This window comes from Cuculus canorus, chromosome 4, assembly GCF_017976375.1.
Source record: "Cuculus canorus isolate bCucCan1 chromosome 4, bCucCan1.pri, whole genome shotgun sequence".
Classification (NCBI taxonomy): Eukaryota; Metazoa; Chordata; class Aves; order Cuculiformes; family Cuculidae; genus Cuculus; species Cuculus canorus.
Window position 1 is genome coordinate 59,489,004 of NC_071404.1, and position 24,120 is coordinate 59,513,123.

The following is a 24,120-nucleotide window of genomic DNA, read 5'->3' on the forward strand; positions in this document are numbered from 1 at the left end:
TTTTCAGGATCATTATGGCTTGGCAGGTGACTGCCAAGACCTACATTAATTCCTATCACAGGCATCAACCCACGAAGTAAACTCTTCCCTCCATCTTATAGTTGACACACAGGACCAAAAATCCCATTAAGACCTTGCTCTGAATCTTCTCTGTGATTTAAAGAGACAAATGACTCAAAAATTGTCCCCCAGAGCCATTACCACAATCACCAGTAGAGACCTAGAGCAGGAATACTCAAGGACACACCATGATTTTTACCTCCAGGGCTAAACTGCTAAGACAAAACCTTTCCACCAAGAAAGCAAGTCTTAGATGGGGTAACTAGAGCTAGCCAGGACAGGCCTGTCAGAGGGGTCAGGTTACCTGGCTGTCACCAACATCTGATAGCTGAAAAGCTAATCCTGGCTGAAAAAGCTGGCTGAAAAGCTAATCCCCAAACCCAGCAATCTTGGCAGAGTTTCCTTCATCAATGTCTGGGACATGGAGACCCCATTTGCCATTTGGCCAGGCAGGTCGATCTGTGGCACATGGGGGATGCTCATGACAAGAGAGGAGAAAAGACTGACCTGTGTCAGCATTTAATGCTTCTCTCTCCTATGTTCACTGGGATGGTGAACTCTGAAGTGAGCCAAAATCTCACAAACCTGGCTCTTTCAGGATGTTACAAACTAGACAATTTCTGGCAGAAATTTAATGCAGATATATAATTCTGACTATAAACTTGGCAAAAAGTTGAAAATACTCAATAAGTCACTTTTGCTTTCTTGGGTGTATAAAAGACAACAAAACAGCTGTCCATTCCTGTGTGCAGCTACTAAGCAAAAGTACTGCATTTTCTGATTTCCAACCCCTTGATCGCTAAGGGTGTTAAGATTTTTTTGTTTACTGATCAGAATGAAACTTTGGATGGCATTGCTGAGTAATTCTCCTGATGCAAATTGAAAACAAACCCAATGCTAACATGCTCAGATATCTTTCAATACTTTCAGAAACCTAACTGAGCCCTGAGCACTCTGCAACAGGTTCCTGTCATCGTGGGCTGGCCACGGCAAACTTCGTGCTCTCTGTAAGTCACAGTAAATGTAACCTTTGGCATCTTAAAATGAAAATTGTATCTACCTTGTATTCATTACTTTGGGCTCTTGTTTTTCCCTAACTGCTTGAGAGCTGAGACCTTCCCAGCCTCAAAAGATGCTGAGAGAGAACTGCATTCAGGCTCCAAAGAGCTGGGAGTTAAATCTTTAGATAAAACAATAACAAACCAAACAAATCCCCATTATTTGATTTCTCCTTCCTGGGAAGGAGAAAGAAAAAGGTAACACCAGCCATACATTTAAGTACAATCCTGCCTTTCTCTTAACACTCTAGCATTGCTATAGCAACCAATGGGACTATTAGGAAGAGTGGATTAGGTCTGCAGAGAGGCACAGCACAAGGAGCTGATAGACAACCAAACTATGACTCTGTTTGGATGAAAACTGCCTTGGTAATAAACAACCAACAAAAACTCAATAAAGCAAGCATAAGAGCTAAGTGGCATGCTCTTCCAAAATACCATGAGAGATAAAAATGAGGCTTATTCTGCAGCCCTGCATGCAGGTATGCAGCAAAGGCCAGGCACCGGGGCTGCAATTGCAAAGGTCAATGCATGTCCAGGGACCTGAAAAGCAGAAAGAGCAGGGCTGGGGATGTCCATAGACTGCCTTCAGTCTCCCCACTGGCAGAGCGCTCTTGGGACATGACCCAAGCTGTCTGGCTTGGTGCTGGCGATGTGCCTAATAACCTCAGTGAGCAGCAGTTGTTCATCGTTTATTTTTATTTATTCACTTATGACTGGATCCTTGGCTCTCAGCATTTGTGGTGCAGCACCAATTTCTCCCAGCAAATCCTACAGCCTTGTGTCATCCTTGCTTCTCTACACTTCACCAGCAATACTCCCTGCATGAATCCCTCCTTTGTCTTATCCTGAAGCACCCGAGCCCAGCACACAGCTTCCACTCTATTTGTTAGTTAGGGTGACTGCCTTCAACTCAGCTGCACTGAAACACCTTCAGTTCTGTCAGTTGAAGACAACCTACTGAAAGCAAATATTTACATATTTACAAACATATTTAATGGCAGAACTCACACCTCTACAAAAAAATATGTTCCCTACAACCACACTGGTATAACTACAGTCTCAAGTCTCCTTGTTGCCCCTGATATTCAATCAAAACTTAAAATTCAGCATAAAACACAGCTACGAGGCCTGTAAAATATAAAATGACATTCAAATTCAGGTTTCTGGTGATGCCAGTGCTCACTTCAAGGTTTCCTGAGGCTGGATTTCCTCAAGTGAAGTATTTACAGACTGTGATCACAAGGAGAAAGGAACAATACTCTTACAGAAGGCTAGTAATAACTGAGTGACACACTGATGCTCCTGTCCCTCTCACAGCATTAGGGATCCTTGTGATCCAAGTACTGAAGATTCAGCCTTTTTTACTGAGTTTAAAAGGCTAAAAGAAGGCATGTACCCTACACTCAGGGTACAGGGGGAGATTTGGAGGTTTGTGCTTTTGAATTGCAATCTGAGACAAACTGATAGGAAAACCAACCAGGACAAAGAAAGCTAAGGTCCCACAATTTTTACCATCACTGTAACCACACACAGAGGATTCAGATAACTATGTTAGCTTCTTTGTGTGCCTATGAATGTAGGTATTATTCTAATGACAGTATGCAATAAAATGGTACCTTTTTCTTCCCTTTTTAAGACCAAAATTAATGTCCAAAATACAGGACAACACTGAACATAGAAACAATTTTTTTTTGGAAGAGTTTGGTGTTATGACATCAATATAAAACTGAACCTTGTTAAACACAGGTATGGTTTATCCACCGAAAGCAAAGGATGAAAATGATGATGACAAGCGCATGTTGTCAGATTCTAGACTGCATTCAGGAACAAAATTAAAATAATTTCTTGTGGGCAGCCAGATGATAAAGCCACACAAAGGCATTTAGGTTAACTTGAATCATCTGCATAGTCTACCCAACAGGAAGGGAAATGAGTGCAAATGCTTTTCCAGATCTTCCAAAAAATAATGTCATACAGTGTCACTCTACCACACCGAAAAAACTTGAGGAGCACTGCTTTAGCTGGGAACATGTGTCCACATAGGTAACAATGCCCTTGTGTATCTTATTTAGCTTTGAGTATTTTCAATCGCATGCCAGGATCAGCTCTATCCTTGCTACGTGCATTTTAGCAGGTTGCAAACTCACCGGGGATGGAGAGATTTCCCCCACCGCCCAGCAGACATGCCAGAAGTGCAGTTTTGCTGAGAAAGGAGACCAAACCAGTTAACAAATTTCATCGGATGAACTAGTGAATCAGCTGAATGCCTCAAAAATGTTCACAGAAAAATCAGTATTTTCCAAATGAAATGTTTTCACTTTTTGTTCCAAAAGAGTGTTTTGTATGAAAGCTGACTTTGACCTTTTTTGTATGATGTTGTCTTTTCATCAGAGTAGAAAAGAAAAAAAAAAAAGCTTAGAAAAAGCATATTTGAGTTGTAACAAAATGTTTTATTGCCTCTGACCCAGCAGCCCCAGCATATAGTTTTCTTGGGCTTTTGTTTTATTTGTTTCATAAGAAAGAAACAATAACAAAAACATGTACTGTTATATTTCCAGTCAACATTAATCTTTCTGTTTTCTTCCCATTTTACCAATCATGCACTTCCCTTCCCACAGGGCTACGGTATGGTGCTGTACTCCTGCCCACTCTGTCTCCGTCTCGTGAAGCACAGGAGACAGAGTAGGCTGTGAACAGCTTATCTTGCTGTTCACACCCATCATAAATCAAGTTCCTCAACTTCTCATACTTCATATACTTGACTTCAGACCACCCTGCAGAGACATTTCACTGACTGCAGTGAAATGGAGTTTCAGCACATAACGTTGTTAAGCTCTGGGCCATCTTCTGCCAAATGTAACATTCTGTGCTGTTTGCAGACACAGGGGAGGGGAAGTATTTCTTTGCCCTATTTTTCCTTCCTTTCTTCTACAACGATTTCAGATTACAAACCTCTGCTGGATTATAATTTTCAGGCCATAACCAAAATACACTGCTAGTCTACATCAATTTACAAACATTTGCCCGCTTGCTGATGCCTTCTTAACTGTCTGGAGCAGAAACATTGTCCCACAAAGGGACATTTCTTTTTAGTACTACTACTCTTTCCAAGGTTTTATAACTGATTGCACCTTGACTACACAAATATGCATTATTCCTAATCATCCCTGCTTATGTTTTTTTTTCTCACCAGACCTGAATTCTTACCAAAGATGTGTGGAGAGCTCTTCCTATGGTGGAAATTGGACCATACTTATAGGAATTTATGTAAGCAGCTATGCTTTCTTCCTTCTTCACAGTCATCATATTAGGATTGCTCTGCAGCAATATGCTGCTGGATCTAATACTCCCCAAAGCCTGCTCTGATTTCAGAAGCTGCCTTGCCCTTACTTTTACTCTTTAAATCTGATCCACTTAATGACTGAACTTCCAATTATATGGCTGTCAATCCTAAAATCAAAGCCAGTTCATATCTCCCAAAGGAAGAATGTCATGTCACTCACCAAAATCACTGCAACAAATCTCAGCTAACTCAGTCCCAGGCAGCAGAGAGGCAAAATAAACCAGAAGACAATCAACAGAGGAATTCATTTTGCACGTAGGCAGAAATAGGAGTTAAATTCTGTAAGTTTTGATCCTACGTGCAGAAAATCATAAATTCCCTGGCATAAAATGTACGGCTGATTTTAAAAAAGACAGGTGACAAAAGAGAAAAAAAGAACAACAGCAGAGACAATTTGATAGTCCAGAAGGATGCTTGGTTTCCCTTTCAGACTGAATATACTCTTCTGCCATCATCTACTTGGAATTTCACTCTACTTCATATGTGATTGTCGGGATGGGTCATTTTGAGGCGAGATGCTGGCATTTAGCCAAACCAACAGTCATGTAACAGGGTTGTAGAGATTCATGGCTTGAAAACAGCAATCTCCTCCAACTGGTTTGGTGCAACTGCACATGGACTTCCTCCAAATACGCCCTCCATCTAGGCAATGGACCTCAGGCAGGAGTCTAATGGCATCAGGGAAGGATGTGTATAGTCTGTCAGGGTTACAAGAGAGAACAGAGGACACAGAAAGGCTTGGGGAATGAAGGCAAAGAGCTTCATGAGGAAAATACCCATGATGGTAGCATGGGGAGGTAAAGAAACAGCCTCCTACTTGAATAAAATGGAAATTTCTAAGTCTATATATAAATTGACCATACTATTTCTTTTGCAGGCTGTCCTTGATGTTGTGAACACTGCTATAAGCATCCGTGGTGCTGAGGCAGCAACCACTCTCGAACACCAATCTCCTCAGTGAAGAGCAGAAGCCACAGCGCTCAAGGAATTGTGTTTGGAGAAGACACTAGAAAACAGCCCACAGCCTTGCTCTGGATTAGCAGAGGGATGCCGACAGAGACTTTCACCCTCCTTCTCGCTGCTTGATTTCCACCATACAGCCAGGAGACACAGTTATTTATGTACCTCCAAAATCCATTAAACCCTTCTTAAGTGGTAGCCTGGACCAAAAGGGAATAAAAGATGAACTTCTAATTGTACTCCAGATGTGGGAGGAGAGTGGCATTGCTGTTGCTGTTTGTGGCTAAACCAGAGGCCTCCAGGCTCCAGAAATGGTGAATCCCTTGAAACACTGATTACATTTCCTAGGACTGAGGGCTAGTCAGTGGGAACAGAGATGCTAAAGGGCAAGGATCACTGCATCCCTGGGTTCATGCAGCATCTTGCCCCTGCTGACTCTGCAATGGTGAGCAAGGACAGTGTTAAGCACCAACACCTCTCAGCACTCTGCAAAAAGGACAGATTCTGGGGAAAAGCGCAATGTCTTAGATTTAAACTAATGATGAGCAAGAAATGACATTTGCACATTGGCAGATGATGGTCTCTGGTCATAGAGGCTGCTGCTCCTACCAGGGCCATCCCAGGCTCAGCTTTGAGAAGTTCTCTGCATTTACCTTCAGAAAACCCTGAATATCATTGAAAACAGCACAAAGCATTTAAAGCATCTGCAGGGGGAGCTAATATTTAAACAGATTCACCTTTTGCTCCACAACACATTCTCAGTTGTGGAGTAATGGTACTCACAAGAGGGAAGTGTCTGTAGCAGATGAAAACTTCTCTTTAGTTAAGTTGGTTTTGAACTGTTTAGTGGTCAGGAAAAAAAAAAAAAGAATGTAAAGTATTTTTATATTCAGGAATATTTTGGTGAGTTCCCTCTTCACATCTGCAGAGGCATTCAGTAATGCAAGGGAAAGCACCTGCAAACACCTTGGACATCCCAGGAACAAGAATAAAATTAAAAAACATAAAAATCCTCATACCATAACACTTGCGAACAACGCCAAACTCTAACGAATGCTCCCAGCCCCCCTTGTCCGCTTTCGCACATCAAAACCATCTCTCTAAAAGGCATGACAAGAAAACCGAATGACTTCACAGGAGAAACGGGCACTGTTTGATGCCAAATGTAAAGAGAAATCAAATGGAAAGAAAACAGAGAAAATACATATTTTTAATATCTTTAAGCCACAAGAATTGCCATAGTTGTTACTCAGAGCAGGTAAGAACTATTTAGACAGGCTGTGACAGATCAGTTGATGGCATCCTCTGAATATCTTATCAAGATGAGTAGAGGTGTTTCCTCCTCTCCCAGAGCTTGGCTGATTGCTATTTGTTTTATAGGCAACATAAATTCAGCAGAAATCTGACTGTCATGCTGGTCACATCAATCCATCAAGGAGTGAATGAGCATCTTGAGAAAGACTGACGCATGACAACAGTAGTACTTCCATAGTCTAAATTTCCACCCGTTCTTCGCTTTATCTAGGCACCAGAAGCAAAAGGTCAGTGTAAGAAAAGGGCTACAACAAGCAGCAATAGCACTTTGGAGTGTACCGGGGATAGGGTTCAAGATCCCTGTTGATCTGAGGTTCCCTGTTGATCTCTGTTGTTCCCTGTTGATCAACCCTGTTGATAGGGTTGGAGAATCTTGACTTGATTTTCCTTTTTCCATTTTGCTCTTTCCTTTTTTTTCTTTTTTTTTTTCACCTCCTTTCCTTGTCTCTTCTTTTAATCACACCAAATTCTACCTTGCTGTCACTGCTGTATTGCCAGGTGGCACCCTGGCATCCAGCATCCAGACTGTGGCACCCACCAGCCTTGCAGACAGCTAAATCATAGCATTTTCATCTCACAACACTGAGACACATCTGGTAGTCCCTGTCTCAGAGCAGAAAGGGAAGATTTGGGAAGAGCGACCCAAACCTGACTCACTGCAGTGCCCCAGTGATAACCTCCTGTCTTCTGGAGTGACAATCTCCTACCAAAGGAAGAATGTCACCTTCTCCTGTCTTCCTAAAAATGCAGGATAATATGACCACCAGAAGATAATTTGAAATTTCACCCATCCTGCTTGCAACACACAGAGTTGTCCCTGTTGAGTTAACAGCACAGATATGATTTCAGCTTGGAAATCACAGCTTAATTATATTCTTGGGCGGGTGGGAGGAATTTGACAGGAGATTTCATTTAGCAAACAATCATGTCTCGGCTGGGTTAGAAATCAGGATATTAATGTTCCTCATTTTAATTTTCCTCTCTGACTCAGATTCCCACTGTTTGAATTTGAGCTCAATTTGTTCTGTTCATTATGAAGAAATCCACATGAATTTGACATTAAACTGATTATCTCTGAAAACAGTAGCAGCAATTTCCCTTTTTCCTGTGTATGTTTCAGATTAAGTCTTTGTGGTTGATACAAAAACGCAGGGGAGAAATAATAAAGCAAAGGGAAATCAAGTATTTATTCTGGAGTGCTACTTAGAAGCTGAAACATACAATGACACAAGCATTTGGGAAGAAAATGCAAGGGGCAGGGACAAACCATACCCTCATTTCCATTTCCCATTTCAGACCATTCGCACGGGAACAAACAGGGATTGAATATGGCTTTCCTAGCTAGAAATGATATCTAGTGTTCCAACAGTAAAGATCTTAAGGCTTTGTGATGATTGATGGGGTTTGCTGGCAAGGGCATGCTCCCTCATGAATTACCCTCAGGGCCACAAGGATGAATTCATATTTAAGGCTCACCATCCTGCAGTAAGAGCTGCCAGAGGTCCTTGGGCTCCAATCTGGCACCAGCTGTTCAGGTCCTGGTGACCTTGAATAGACCCCAGTGGCCCCGATGAGACCCACTAGGAACACACACCCCCTGCTCAGACCTGGGCACCTTGACCTTGCTTTGTGTCTGCCTCCTGGCTGGACTTTGGACCCAGGTTGCAGCTCGGTTTCTAGTCCTGTCTCCACCAACATCTTTTGCTGTTCTGGGCTGCACCCTGGACCTGGTTCATCCCCTCACCTTGACCAAGGCTGTGGATGGACACTGCTACGAGGATCCAGCTCTGCCTGCTGGCTTAAGCCCCTGTAGGACCCTGCCCCACCAGTGAGGGCATGGCTTATGCTTTACTCCTCCTCAGCTTCCAGCTCTTCTCGCTCATGAAACAGCTCTGCTCTTGCAGCTCACTAATGTTCTTCTACAGCAACATAGAGCACCAAGAAATCCCTCCAGGAGATCTCCATGGATGAGGATGGTAGGGATGGTGTGCAGTGCTTTAGGGGTGAGGAGACATAAAGCATATATGGACATAGTCCAAAGACAAAAGGTGCACATGCTCCTGTTTGTATAGCAGGACTGTAGTGGAAAATATTATTAAATGTGCTGTCTAGTTTGTAATCCAAGATCCAGAGCATTACAGAAGGAGTAGCAGCACTTGACGCAAGACAACAGACTTCTACAGTAGCTTCTGTTTTCAAGAAACCTGGTAGCTTTGCACCTACCTCATTTATTTCCACAAAGAGGGAAAACCATTAAGATACAGTATTTGCCATGAATGAAGATACAGTTCCCCTTATCTGCTAATGTGACTGGACATGATTACGTAGCTCCATCAGTGCATTTTCCTATAACAAAGCACTGTGTCATAGCAGTGACAAACTGGTTTTTGTCACCCGTCCTCCTAAGCCTCAACAAAACAAGGAAAATTCCTTTCATTAACAGCTACTTTCATTTTTCTTCTGGAAACACCCATCACCTCCCCCTTCCCAACTTGAAAATCTGAAGGGTAACAAAGTACCACATAGATCATGATCATTTTTTTCCCTCTCAGTTGTCTCATATTCAAAGACAGACAGTAATTATTATATTATTTCTCACTCAAGACTTGAATAAAAACAGGCAGGAGTCTCATTGCTGTTTCATGATATGAGTGCTTGTTTGCAAGGCTGTCTGAGCTATTCAAGTGCTTCTTGAAAGTAATGCTACAAAGGTGTAAAGAGAGCTGTCCCTCATGCTCCTGAGGTGGCCATTTGGATGTACTCAAAGCTCACTGTATGCTGCATCATCAGAGCACAACAGAGCTCATTTTTGCACTGGTCCCCTGCAAAGCCCTCCTCATGTCATCAGCACCGTGCTGAGAAACATCCTGATTTCCCTGTCTGGCTCCACCCATGAGTACAGCACATGTCCATATTTAGATTACCAAAGCTTAAGTACAGCTGAAATGGAATAACAGTAATGCTGTCTATTGCTTTCAATCATGAGCTCTTTTTAATAACTGTCCTTAGCCCAAGTACCAAAAAATCTCCTGTTACAAACAAGTAGTCGTCTGCTCTACCTTCTCTTCATGAACCTAACACAAAGGAAAGCTCTGTCTTTTGCTTTCCCTTCATACCTTCTACTTTTAAGTCTTCAGAGTTTTAGCAAACACTCTATCCTGCATGCATCTCTTTTGGTCCAATTTTTCAGGATTTCATCCAAATGCCTGTATCAAGATCACTTACAACAGAAATTCTACAGGAAAAGGGAGAGTTCTTTTTTCCTACTCATGAGGTATTTGCCTTGATTCAGCTTTTAAGCCCCTGTAAGTTTTTCATACTGGGAAAAGAAATGTAGAGCACAGAGTCGATGTGAAATAGATGCTAGAAATATCCAGCCAGACCCATGGTGTGAGAAATAGGGCAAGGTTTTGCCATGCGAGTGCAAAGAGCAGGAATCCCCCTGGATCCTGAAACAGAGTCCATGCCATGGGGTGGACTGGCATGCTCTTCCTCTGATGGTAGAAAAGGAAATTCATGGCCAGTTTCTGCTCCTTTCCTCCTGATTTCAGTGGTATAAAAACTCCAAATCCACACCATCACTAAGCCACAACAAGCAGCAAGGGAAGACAAAACCTGAAACATTGTAGCCTAAAGCATAACTAGACATTATCTTCAGGAAATATCTGAAATGGTCCTATACATCTTAGGAATCAAGAATGACATAGTTTTCATTTCAAAACATGTTATGTCAGGCAAGTTTGGGGTTATGCCTGAAAGGCCTGGTATTGTAAATAAGAAAAATAACATTATAGCCAATTAATTTAGTGGGAGGTAGTAGATAAAAGAGGATATGGATCTGAGAACAGCCATAAGCAATATGATCTCTGCTAAATCAGAAAAAGACGTAGTTACATGTCTAAGGACATCATAATCCAGACTGACACCCATAAGCTTCATGGGGGAAGAAGAAGGGATGAGATGACATAGAGAGATGCTGGTCATTATACAGCAATATGGACAGCTAAAGCAGTCTTGTCTGAGACGTTATCAAGTGGCAGCAGACCACGAATACTGTGAACGTGATTTGGGGAAAAAGGCTTAAATGAGAAAGTATGCCAGTTGGAGGATGTCTCACTGCTTTCTGCTCCCAGGTCAGAAACATGAAATCTTAGCACTGGCCCAGTGCCTGGAGAAGTGGATTTGGGCCAGGACCTGCAGCCTGGGGTGATTCTGGGGAAAAGGGGTCATTTGCTCCGCGTTTTAGAAAAGGGGCAGCTGTTTGAAGGCTCTAGGAAAAATACTAGCACATAAAGAATGTTTTATTTGGGATAATACAGATACTTCAACGCAAAAGGTGTCTAGGCTAGGAGGGCTGGAAAGGAACGTCTGAAGAGGTATGCAAGCCTGTTGTTGTATTAACCTCAGGCAGGGAAAGATGCCAACAGTACAATTCAAGGTTTGCACTTGACTCCTCTGAGTTTTTATTGCATACTTGTAAATAAAACATTAATGAAACAGCTCCTTTAAAGCCTGATATATACTAAAATAGTACGAGGAAGACAAGAACTGTGAAAACTGCATTGCCCCACTGGTCTGTTCAGGCTGCAACTCCCTCTGGAGACATTAAAGAAACAACTTATACTCTATGCAAAGACCACGAACATTTCTTTTCAGCTGGAATAAACAGGATAGTGTGAAATATCTGGGGCCCCAAGCAGCTGGGATTACTGTTGATGTCAGGTGTATTTTCTAGCCAAATTGACCACCTGCTGCTTGGGAGGTGCTAACTCCCAAAGAAATTTTTTTAACCTCCATTTTGAAGATATTCTGTCTAACAGAAAAGGAAAAAAAAAATAACAAATATTGTGTCTGCCTGCATGAAAAACAGGGATGATGCCCCTGTATAACAGTACAAAATTTATTTAATTACTTAAATGCCTCTCCCAAAAGGCTTCCCTTCTAAGGCAATTATCAGGCTGCTTCTGTAGTCAGTGGAGAGATTCAGAACCTTTGGGTGATTCATCTCATCCAGTGTTACACAAGGAAAATAGTTGGATAAAATACACTTTGAAGATGCCAGCCCCAGCAGTACATTTTCCCAACTGACCTTTAAAGAACAGGCACATGTAGTAACAGGCTTTTGCCACACTGGGATGAAGACTGCCCACTTGCAACTTCTCCACACCTTTACCAATTTATGGTCATACTATTTTTTTGCACGGAAAATAAAGCCTAAACTGAAAAAGGAAAGTAACCTTTCTTCTGCTGTTTGCTAAAGCATTTCCCTTTGTAGCCTTGGCTGCATTGGATAGCAAGCCAACTTCTCTGCTAAATAAAAGAGCAAATATTTCATGCATAGCACACTTTGGTTTGTTGTCAAGACAGAGCGATGGATGGCTGAGGTTAACAGCCATTCTTTCTGTAACCTTTGTGCAACAAACAATCCCCCTCTAAATCAGCCCCAGACAAGCCTGGTTGTATCTCTCCAGTCTTTGATGCAAAGACAGAGAGAGATGGGAGGGCAAAACATGTGAATGAATCAGGCAATTGCAGTAACAGCATATTAAAGCCTTCTTTATCAACGAATATTCAGTGCAAAGTGAAGCATGAAAACCAGCAGAGTGGGCTGAGGGAGAGAAGTACATCTCCATGTTAATTATACTGCTTTCCCCTTTGCATTGATTTGGTGATATGACAAAAAAAAAAAAAAAAGTGACTGCATGTAACTCCTTTTATTTAAGAAATTAAGAAAATCAACTATGATAACTTTAAAATAGTTCCCTTCTGAGGTGACACACAGCTGCACATGATGCTGCCAAAGTTCACAGCAATTCCACAGATCATTTTCTGAAAGGCTGTTGAGAATCTCCATCAGTTTTGCTCTTACATTTTCTACCAACAAAAAATGGGTTCCTTTGAGCACTGACTTGATCTTTGAGAAGAGGGAGCCGAGTCCAGCAAATAGGGTGGGTGTTCAAGCAGAGTGATGTTGTTATTAGGTAGAAACTGCTTCATAGACAAAGCATTGTGGGCTGGTGCACACTGACATTTTCTGACCAAAGATAAGAAACACCTATATATGAACCTGTGTACACTCATACTGAGCGAAGCGATTGAGCTGAGCCGTGTCTCATTGTGACAGGATAGAACGTGTTCTATAACCATCTCTTTGTCTCTCCCCTCCCACTCTTGGTTCCCAAGATATAGGGTTAGTCTTGGGTCTTTTGTGTTGGACCTTGTATATAATGTTCAGGGAACTGAATTGTGTACCTCTAACTGCCCTGCACTCAGTAGTCAATATTGCTAACAGCACAATCAAAATCTTTCAAGTTTATCCTCAGGAAAAATCTCACTCTAAAACCACTGGAAATTCTGAATGAATAAAGACTGAGTAAGAACCAAAATCCCAACTCAATTCTCAGTTGAACTTTGCAGCTCAACCATCAGGACTGGAAATACTTTCGATTTTCACAATCACGAGAGAGCATCTGGGCCCAGTAATCCAAATTCTACCCCCTCTTAATTCCAGCATCAGCTGGGCAGATACATAAAACAGAATTTGGCATCCATTTGCTCAAGGCTAAGCCATAAAGTAACTGTACTGGAAGAGAAAGAAACCAATGTCTGACAATCTTTTTCTGGTATTTGCTTACCATTGTTTTCCTGTAATTGCCTGAAAAAGCATTTTGTAAAAAGAGCTGTTCAGATTTCCTCCTGTGCCAGCACCACATTTTGTTTAGCATATACATTTCTGATAGCCTTTCCTCCACAGATGCCTATAAAGTTCATATCAGTCAGTTCTCCAAACTAGTTATATTAACATCAACACAGACAATTTTGTTCCAAGTACAATTTTTTTCTCATGTCTATGCTCTGCTCTTCATTTTTGCTTCTGTAAAGATGATAGTATTGCTACATATGCAGTACAATCCAGGACTCCTGTGATGCTTAACACAGGCTGTACGGTGCCGTAATGGCCCATTTTCACTGTCAGTAATGAGGCCTGACACCTCAGCAGCTTCTGGGACTAGCAGTTTGCTGAGAGAAAGGGAAGATTTCTTTTCTTCTTTTCTACTTCATTTATCTTTCTAATTTCATTTATCTTTTTTGCTTTTCCTAATCCTCTTCCAGAAATTAAAATTCTTGAATATGCATGTGTAAAAATAAAGAAAGGGAAAAAAAGGCAACAATGACCACAAAATCTCCTTCCACCTATCACTGCAACATTTCTTATGTGGAAGAATAGGGTCCATTGCCGGCTGAGGTGAGAACAATGGGGAAGGGAGGGGATGGGGCAACACATTTCAGACTCCTTAAAGCCATCACAAGAGTTAGAGATATGAAAAATAGTTTATAATTACCTCTGTTGAGTGAGGCTGAACTGTTTATATCTCCAGTAATAAAGGAAGACTCAGACTGCTTTCGAACTGTGTCATTCCACATCCTGCGAATCCGGCTCTGAAGAGGGATTGAACCACAGCAGGTAATGAATTTTTAGCAACTGCAGATAAGTTTCTTTCTGCCTCACTAAATATGGCTATTGGCATGTCTAGCTCAGTATGAGACTTGTTTCTAGCCAGATGTAAGCAAGTGGTTTGTGGTTTATGTTTTGCTATAACCCACCTTCCGCATGCCAGACCCTGCCTGCCTAACTTCATAACACCAATACCTGTCTCAAAGAAATACATATCTGGATCGCTTGCATCTTATTTAAAAAAGCAATAGAAATCATAAACAAGAGAAACCCAGACCTGTGTGAGATACAGATTTATCAATATAGCATCAAATAACAGAAAAATAACTTACACACAGAAGCACGCAGGCTTCCCATGCCACCTCAGATAGCATGTGTCTTATCTTTCATGGAGTGTAACAGAAGACTTGATCTGTGTCTCAGTGTTCCTGCAGTTTTCTATAGCTACTATCCATCTTTGAGAATATTGAAGGAAAAAAGTATCCCCCGCAAATGAGTGATTTCTGTCCCCCTACTGAAAAATTTGTGACAGTTTTGCCATCTGTGTTGCATCTATAGCTTCTGCTGCTGCAGAAACAGTGCCTGAATATGTTGGCCTTCTGCTTCATTTCTCAAATATGCTATGGAGCATCTACCTTTGTAGGTTTTATGTCACTGTCCTGCTCCTCCCAAACTAGACCATGCAAAAGATAAAAAAGTCAGCCAATAAGCATCTGGCGAGCAGTCCAACCACAATTCCTGTGTGCAGATGACCGGGTTACCCAGATGTCCAGGGAAACTTCTCCTTCACCTCTTACAGTATGATGGACGTGTCCCATGGCTGTGTGAAAGTGGTGCTGGGTGGTCTGGGGGATGGGAAGGCTACGTTAGGCCACGTTTTTCTTAACTGCTAAAAATCCAGTACTTCCCATAGTGGGATCTTCCAGGGCCTCCTTATGTGGTCACAGCTGAAAAGTGCTGCCTAGACTACTCATTATGTAGTAATGGTGTCTCCTAATTATGCATTAGCCCTCAATAAATCGAAGCACAATGTGACATGAGGCCCATGCACTTTTACAGCAATTATTTTTCACCTGGATATTTAATATATTGTATTTCTCTGACATAATCCATTGTGGATTAATTATTCTGTTTCCTAAGTGCTTTTCAGAGACAAAAACGATCCCAGGAGTCTTCCTTCTTGTGAACTTCTCTATTCAAAAATTATGAGTCAGAAGCTTTCAACAACTCAGACTGATCTCCATCCACTCTCTATCACCCATGTGAGGTTTTGGCTGCCTACAATAGGTCTCAGGTGCTTCATTTTTTCCAAGGATCAGTTTCTGCAGGCAAAATAATCTTCCTCAAACTTTGCGTGCCACAAAGGTATTGCTGTCAGGAGACTCAGTTCATGCTCAGAAGGGCTTGTTTTTTTGTGCTGAGACTGCCAAGAGGGAGGACTTATTAAAGTCAACTCTTTTCAGGGAGGAAGGCACCTACTACTAAGTTATGTAAAGCCAAAGGCTTTAAATCAGCCATCTAAATATTGCTGGATATAGTGAGTTTTGGACATTATTGATTACTGTGGGATTTGATGGCCTCCATATTCTATTACTGTTACTTGCCCCACATAAAATCCAGATCTATGTAAATGCCACAGTGAAGGTCTTGGATGACATCTTGGAAACTGCTGAAAATAACTAATAATTTGCTCCAAGACATTAATCACAAATCAGGTTATTCTGGGAGGTTATAAAGTGTTACTCACTGCATGTCTTTCATAATTTAATAGTGAAACTGTCATGTATAATTACTTCCATTAGTAATACTGAACAAATTTGTGTTTGGTTTCTATTGATTAAGAAGTAAGCTTCTTCATTTCATACGAACTGTTCATCCATAAATATGCATCTGTACAGACAAGTTAGCCTCAAAACTGCTAAGCGCACAAACTACAGAAAACCTGAATTTTCAGGTGACCAAAGCATAACAAATACAGTAACTTAAGAAAATCTGACCCCAATGCATTTTCCTAAGAGGTCTATAAACTAAGACAAACTGAGCGAGGCAGGAATGGATAAAACCACCAAACACTGAAAAGCAAGCCTTTTCCCTGTGAAGACTACTGCAAAACTCTTGTAGTCTTTCTTCAGCAAGAAAAATACTTGGCTGTTATAGCATCATTCCTGTACACAGCAATAACAGTGACAACAACCTTCAGTCTGTGATTAAAGAATGTACTGGGACATAGCATAGCTGACAAAACACTCTCATCTCCTGACTCCCATGAAGACTGGGCAGGACAGCTCAGGTGATGACCATCCACCTGCCTCTGGAAGGCAAATTTGGACTTTTCATTCTCATCACAATTATTTAGAAGGTTATTGGAGAGGCACTAATTTCCATCACATCCAACGGAAGCCAACATGTTGAATTCAGGCCAGGAGGGTGGGAAATCTCTGTGGGTGCACTGAGGAGAGCCTTAAGACTGCTCCTTTGGTGCTGAGAAAAGCTTCCCTTACAGCATAGCTGTGAAGGGTTTTGGTGTGGTGATGCAAAGCATTGACGAGTGGACAAGAAGTGCAGGTTACCTGTGAGCCTGTGGAATATCTTCCAGGTGTCCGTGACCCCGAGGTTTTTCCTGAGCCAATAGAGCTCTCTGTACTTTTCCCACTACAGCAATGTGTGCGCAGGCATTTGCCATACTCTTTACGTACCTAGCCAAGAAAAGAGCAACAGCGGTTAACAGGCAGCTACTCCTCCAGCCCACTTCTTTCCAATTTCCAACACCACTGATTTTTCCTCAGTGGTTCATTAAAAAGATAGCTGTTGCAGTATGCAAAGAAGAAGCCTATTACACCTTACAGCTGAATGTGTCTGATACATAAGCTTGCTGTTTACGATGGCATAAGGGACTGCTTTTATGCAGCAAAGCTGCTCGTTGACACCAGTCGGTTGTAGTCTCCTCTGAGGCACATCAATTGGGCACGGGAGAAACTACAGATACACTATTTATGACTGAAAATTAATATCCTCATAGATTTGATATAAACTAGCATATTGACTCATCAAGATACTAAAAGCTATTGGTTTTGGCAAAGGACTAAGAAAAATACCAAAAGAAACATATAAGAACTATTGATTTTTTTTTCATTTGTTTAAATTATTTCATGCAGTCAAAGTGAAACTCAAGGGAACTGTAGAGCCAGCAGTCCTAAACATTATATTCCCAGTGTATAGGGGTGGTTGGAGTCTACTTTCCCACAGCACCATGCAAGCCAGTCATGCTTGAAACGGGCATAGCATTCAAACTGGGCTAACTCCTTGCTTTGCATATAGCTGTGCCATCTCCTTTGCTTCAGGGGCAGTATAATGCAGCATGCAATGAGCAGGATCTAAGCTTTGGCTTAGCTTCAGGTGTGATTTTTTTAATACCCAGAAACCAGATGGGAAAAGACTGAAAATGAGCAGACTGTAGTGAAAAGCCAAAAACAGGTCACGTTGCCCATTGAAAAAAAACCAAACACACCCCAAACCTCCCTGCATGTCCAAAACACCAGTTGAGGTTCCTTGGAGCACATGGTTAGTCATGAAATTTTGTTAGACTATCTATGAGCATTTCAAAATTCTGTGAAACAACTATTTAAATAGCAAATTACAGCTTTTTCATTAGGCTCTTCCTTAAGCGCTTGAGACAAACACAATACCACAAGTGCCCAATATGCTCAAGTGCCTAATCAATCCTTTGCTGAGAGAAAATAATTCAATTGCTTTAATTAGCCACCCACTGCTTGCCTCTCTGCAGCTTTTTGCTGATTTTCTAATGTATGATAGATAGGAAAGAATATTTTTTTTTTCTCCTCTCAAATGCTTCCTCCCTCAGCTCTTGGGTCAGAGACATGCATCCATACCACAGAAGGTGCCAGCTGCATTCTCCTTCCCTCTACGCAGCCATAAATCAGGAGTGATCCCACAGTCATCAGTGATGGTTTAAGGGTATAGACTGGCTTCAGATAGAAATCAGAATGGTTCTTCCATGCCAAGTGAGCATCCTGATAGCCAAGGACGCTCTAGCAGTCATGGAGAAATGGTGGAGAAATTCAAACTCCTCATTAAAGAGGCACCTGCAGGTTTAATTAGCAATTGTGATGCTTCCTACATTCTTATTATCATCTTGCCTGGAAACTTTCTTGCTAAAAGTTTTGGCATCATCAGCAGGTTGTTGCTTCTAGTTAAAGCTTTAAGCTTTTTAAGATGCATTAATTTGAGACAAATTTACTAGGACAAAACCCTGAACCCCACAAGTCTTCCTTTGGTTTCAAAACTGACATTTTTATAGAGCTCTGCAGATCCTTCCAGAGGCATCACTCATGGAGCTAACTTGCTACAATGATTTTTGCTTATGTTTTCATAGGTCAGATCTCCCTTCCCTGTACCAGAAAATGTGAAATGTGGGTAACACAGCACCAAGCCCAGGGCTCTCAGATGGAGAACAGACCTCAACATGGGCCTGAATTTGCCCACTAAGTCATTTTGCCAAAAGCCATTGATTTCATTGAGAAATTGGGTCATAGATCTATCTATGTTTAAACTCTTCCCTGTGTTTTTGTTGGACAAAGAAACTGCCCTTTGAAACCAAGACGTACATAAAAGATTATCAACAGATGCGCACAGAATTGGAGAGCTACGCACAACTGAATTTCAGTGGAGAATAAAATGGTTCTTAAAAATACTTATTAGTGATTGTCAGAGGCTGTAAGTTTGATCTACATATACATATAGAGATTTTTTACTTTTTTGTTCCCCAGAGTTTACCTGAATTACTCTACTTCTATCTTGCAAATATTAATTGGGGCATACTTCAAGTTCCACCAAGAAGCACTTACTGTGCTTGCTCTGAGGAAGATTTCCAGAAGCCCACGTTAGGACCAAACAATACAAAGGCTAATGAACTGTTGCAGAGCACAGGTCTCTCAGTTCTTAAACAAGCTGGGAAAGCAGCCCCTGTTACATACCATCAACCCACGTATGCTGCTATAGAAAGGGACTGCATTTCCTGCAGGGACTGCAAATGATACTCAGCCATGCCAGGACCCTCAGGATGCTCATGAAGTTGCTCCTGTCTCCCATGGGCATACGGGAAAGGAGAATATGGATGATAATAGGCAAAGCCCTTTTACAGCTTGGCCACCCTAAAGCCCTGCAAACTGTCAGCTGACTTTTTCCCTTGCCTCTGATGCTTATCCAGTGCTCTGGCGGCTGAAATGCCACTGCCACATATCTTCATTATCACCTCATTCCCCTGCATCTTGTCAGCTTCCAGTCTAAATACCACCTTTATTAGGTGCACAGAGATAAACCTGTGTGAGAGAATTCAGGGCACACAGATGATAATATGCTGTGGTTGTTAGGCAACAAAACACCCCGTTACCACCTCTTCTGCTGCTGGGAACCATCTGTCTTACCTTTTTCTGGAGGACACAATGGAAAATGAATATAAACATTCCCTGCAGAGAATTGAATATGGTGAAGAGATACGCCATGATGACTGTGCTTTCATTAATATACATGAGTCCAAACGCCCAGGTCAGTCCCAATAGGCAGAGTAGGGCTATGGCACCTATAACCCAGGACCTGTTAGGGAATAAAAAAAAAAAAAGAAAAAAAAAAGGGGATTAGTTTTTTATCTACAAAAGAAGGCACACATCTATAAGCAGGAAGACTTTGCCCATGGTTTCAGCAAAAAGAAAATAGCATATCAACATGAGTCACAGGGAGTTTTGCCTTCAAGCTGGATGCAGTTTACAAATCTTCAAGCTTGAGGAAATATATGGAAATGGAAATTTAAGGAGCATAGAAATTTATCATAACCAAAGTATATTTGTAATCATAATGTTCCTTTTCTTTTTTTATGTAAAAGCAGTGCGTATGTAAATGACATGTAGATGCTATTTCTGCAGATGGCAGGCAAAGAAAATAAACCAACCAAAATAAGAACTCTAAATGTCACTTTTTTAGCATCCATGGGTTTCACTAAGGCAGGAGTGCCAGCTGAATTAGCTTCTTTACACTTAACACCAAGACATATGTATTGCTGCATTTCAGCTAGTCTGTAAGCCAGATAAATATCTACAAGCAGGTGGACAAGCCCTCACGGCTTGCAAGATTGGCTCCTAACAAGAAGGCTCTCTGCAATGCTGCTTCACACTTTTTCCACCCTGTGATGAGGGTAAACATATATACACATAGAGGCACTCAAATACCACATCTGCTAAAACAGTAGCTGCTCTCACACTTCCGCTTGGAGGAAAGAAGGGGCAATCCTTCTCCACATCAGCTCCAAAACTAAGATTATTGCTTTTTCCATGTTGGGAAGGAAGCAAGCAGGAGTAGGGGTGCAGCCACTGCTTGGCCCCAAACGTTGTTGAAGTAAATATGGGTAGTCTGCAGTTTCTGCTTGCTTTCTCCCAGTGACTTTCTGCTTGGACAAACAGAGCTGGGAATATGGGATGGTTGGCTGCTGCATGTTATTTCTTTCAGTGCACTTTCAGCAAAGCTGAAAGCTCTGCTGGTATGGCAAGAGAGGTATTCCATGTCACCCTGCTAAATAATTTTTTGTCATCTGCTAAGTGAACTTCTCAGAGACCACTTTTCCAATACCAGATGAGATGAAGGGCGATGAGCAGGATAGGAACTGGGTCCTTGGAACTTTCTTCCAGAGGATAAATTACATACAACTTCAAAGGAATTGCTGCTGCACAGGGGAGGGAGTCAACTTCAATCTGGGAAGCACAGCAGGAAGCGTGTAGCAAGCAGCATTGGTGAGCATTCCTTTGCCCTTTCCCTCAAGGCCTTCATTTTCTCCAGTCTTCTCCCGGTATCATTAGTTGTAACATCACAAAAATGAATGCAATGATAGCCAATTTTTGCAGCCCTTCCTCGCTATTTAACCCTTCAGTTCCACAAATCAGCAAGCCTGCAGCCAGCCAGCATCTCTGCTTCCTCATCTACCCCAAAGCAGTGTAGGGTATTGCAAAGGGCTTGCAGGGTTAAGGATCTAAGTTTCTAAGCCACTTCAGCCTTGTAGAAAATTGGCCAGAGTTTGGGCATATGTGGTCTTCTACCTGCTAATCAAAGCACAGGGAAAAGGGGAAAAAGAAAGTAGCAGCAGCTTAGGCGAAAAATAAGTCCTGCACAGGTCAGGCATGCAATCTCCACTATGGACACTCCATGGCAGCTGTAGCCTCGAATCCTTTTCCTTTTAGCAGGGCTTGTCACAAAGAGAAGCACACCAATGTCCTATTGTTGTATTCATGTTTTTGGTTGGTCGGTTTTTCTCTTCCTTTAGGTATTAGAACAAAACTACAGCATTGTCTTTCACTGAAGTTTATAAAATATGTATTATTTAACCATACAACCAGAAGAGCTCCCTAAGGTAACCAGTTATTAAAGCAGTTCTCTAAAAATCACTATTATGTATCTAGCAGACCAGAACAGCTCCTCTGAAGCATTTCCAGTCAATTCTCTTAATAAATATTTAGTACGATGCAAACTGAAAATGCACTCTCAAAATCCTTCAGAAAGATAGCCCCTAGATTAAGTTTAAAGCTTTAGCTGCTTGGTGTATTTTTCTCCCCAAGACTCCATCATCAGTGAGAGCACATTATCTTAATTGCATGCCAATTTAAAAAATACAAATATTTTTTTCCTTAAAAAAGAACAACAAATGAAGTGGAAAACACTTCTTTTTTTTCTCTGCTTTCTCTTCTCCTCCACGATTAAAAGCTTCCTGTATTTACCGAGTCTTTTAAAACTTGTTCCCAAGATATCAGAAAACTATTGTGCTTTAAAGCACAGTCAATTCTTGAACTTGATTAAAGACCCTTTGGCTGCAGAGGTGTGCAGGAGCAAAAAAGTTATTTAGTGGAAGTAGGCAGCTTTCAGTGATAGAAAGGAATTTGTGAGTTAGCAGACCCTCAACAGTATGAATAGCACATGTTACAGTGTAATGCATCAAAAACCAAGACCTATAGATAAAGAGGGCATGGAGATTACTTTGAACAGCTCCATCCCATATCCATAGGAAAAAAAAAGAACCAAGCAATGAAAGAGATCATGGGAATGATGCTGCAAGAATGAACACAAAGGACTCTTCACCAGAAGAACAAACTGAAAGTCTGCTGCAAAGTTGATTTGCTTCTGTTTTGTGCTACTGTATGTTACTTTTTGGTCGCAGGAGGAAAAGGACAGATGCCGTAAGGCATGTAATTTCTAGGCATTTTTTGCTTTCTTTGCAGATTTTTTGGTGTGGCTTTTTGTTTTGCTCTTTGTACAGACTTGCTCTTGCTTTTCCACAGTTTTTCTTTTCCATAGTGCAATTTTATAGCAATAAAGAAACAAAACCAGCCATGTTTTGGTGTAACTGAAATTTACAATTAGGGAAATTAGGCACTTCAATGAATAAGGAGATGAGTCTCCAATGAACTGAACACAGACTTTCTGCATTGCTCCCATTAACTAGAATGGGAATCACAGGGATTACCACCCATACACCTTTCTGAAAATTTATTTCTATATTTATATTATCATAAAGCACTCTCAGTGATAGAGGACAGTGAGATAGAGGATTGCTGTTGGTATGACAAGTCTGTACTATGCAGGATTAACTTGGGAACATACACCTGGAATTCAAGTAACATCCAATCAAAGAAAACAAAGCCAATACAGTGACAATTTGTTGGCAATATATATGCAGCACACTAACTCTGCACGTTAGCTGTATGTTTGATCATCTTCCTGCAGTTTGCTCTTCTGCCTCAAGTGTGAATGACAGAAGCTTCAATGATTTTTCAATATTGATCTGACAGCTGGTTCATGAGACCACACTGATAAATGAAATTTATCAGCCATTCAGGTCATTCTTACTTGATGAAGGGTCTGTTATCCTCATAGCTAAAGAATGCATAGACATAAAGACAAGAACACCAACATTAGAAATATGTCGACATGGAGAATATAGCTTATTGCTACTCCCCCTCACTTCTCCCACCAGCTATCACAAAACCAAAATGCAGGCTGGCACTAGGTGCACCTGATACACACCACCCAGTCAGGATCACTGCCCAGGGAACCGAAACATGACTGAGGATGTTGGTTTCACACACAGAACCTAGCATCACTAGTTGCGAGTTGTGGCTACCCTTCCTGTCTCTGATCATGCAACTGTCAGTTGACTTTAAAACTTCTTTTAAAAATCATGGATATCTCTGCAGAGTTTTGAAACTGTAGCACAGCCACCACAGAAGGTTTGCAAGTGTTCCAATGGCAAAACTTCACCATGTCTCCAGTACTCTCTGTCTGCAGTGCCGTAATACAACGGGGATCTCTTTATTGCTGTTTACTTTTTTGTTAAGTGTAACTCCCAAGTTGCCAACTTATGAGCCAGAGTGCAGTGTTATCCTCTGTCTGAGATAAAGGCATTAGGATCTTCTAAAGCCCTAGGTGACAGAAAGCATTGACCTTTTTACTCCAGTTTCATGAGGAAGGACAAAGAAAGGATGCTGCCAAGCAAGAGTGTGAAGCAGCCTGCTGAAGTGAAGAATAAGCCAAGATGAAACACTCAAAATGAGCTTCTGCCACTGTGGGGACACAAGATTAATCACAGCCATTTTCCTAGGGGAGTCTCCATAACCGTCTGGAATAGGCTCTATGCCTAACTCTGCCTGCATGGCAGGTGATGTGCAACAGGTGGGGAGGGCAGGCCAAATCCCAGGCCTCATGTCCCCGCTGGCGTGGAGATGTTGAACGCAGGATCCCTTGCAGCAGCTACCATGTGTGCCAGAGATGGAGGCTGGCCCCATATGTTCATCTTGTTACCCCTGCCAAGGTAGCTGGGGCCAGTCCTCCTGCTGAGACCTCCTTCAGTCAACACTGGCAATCCGTCAAGC

The 24,120-nt window shown here is 41.6% G+C and overlaps 1 protein-coding gene across 18 annotated transcripts in view; it reads right to left on the reverse strand.

Moving 5' to 3' along the window:
- The window catches only part of ADGRL3 (adhesion G protein-coupled receptor L3), a 532,152-nt gene that overhangs the window by 16,112 nt on the left and 491,920 nt on the right, over nucleotides 1-24,120 (reverse strand). For 12 of the 18 annotated variants that reach the window (XM_054064759.1, XM_054064762.1, XM_054064751.1 and 9 more), the window contains 4 exons: nucleotides 23,099-23,125; nucleotides 19,639-19,807; nucleotides 16,765-16,890; nucleotides 14,082-14,178 (listed from right to left, as the gene is read on the reverse strand). In XM_054064759.1, coding sequence (XP_053920734.1) covers nucleotides 14,082-14,178; nucleotides 16,765-16,890; nucleotides 19,639-19,807; nucleotides 23,099-23,125 — 419 coding nt within the window. The remainder of the gene's footprint in view (nucleotides 1-14,081; nucleotides 14,179-16,764; nucleotides 16,891-19,638; nucleotides 19,808-23,098; nucleotides 23,126-24,120) is intronic. The other 6 variants (XM_054064750.1, XM_054064748.1, XM_054064756.1 and 3 more) reach the window with 1 other exon arrangement.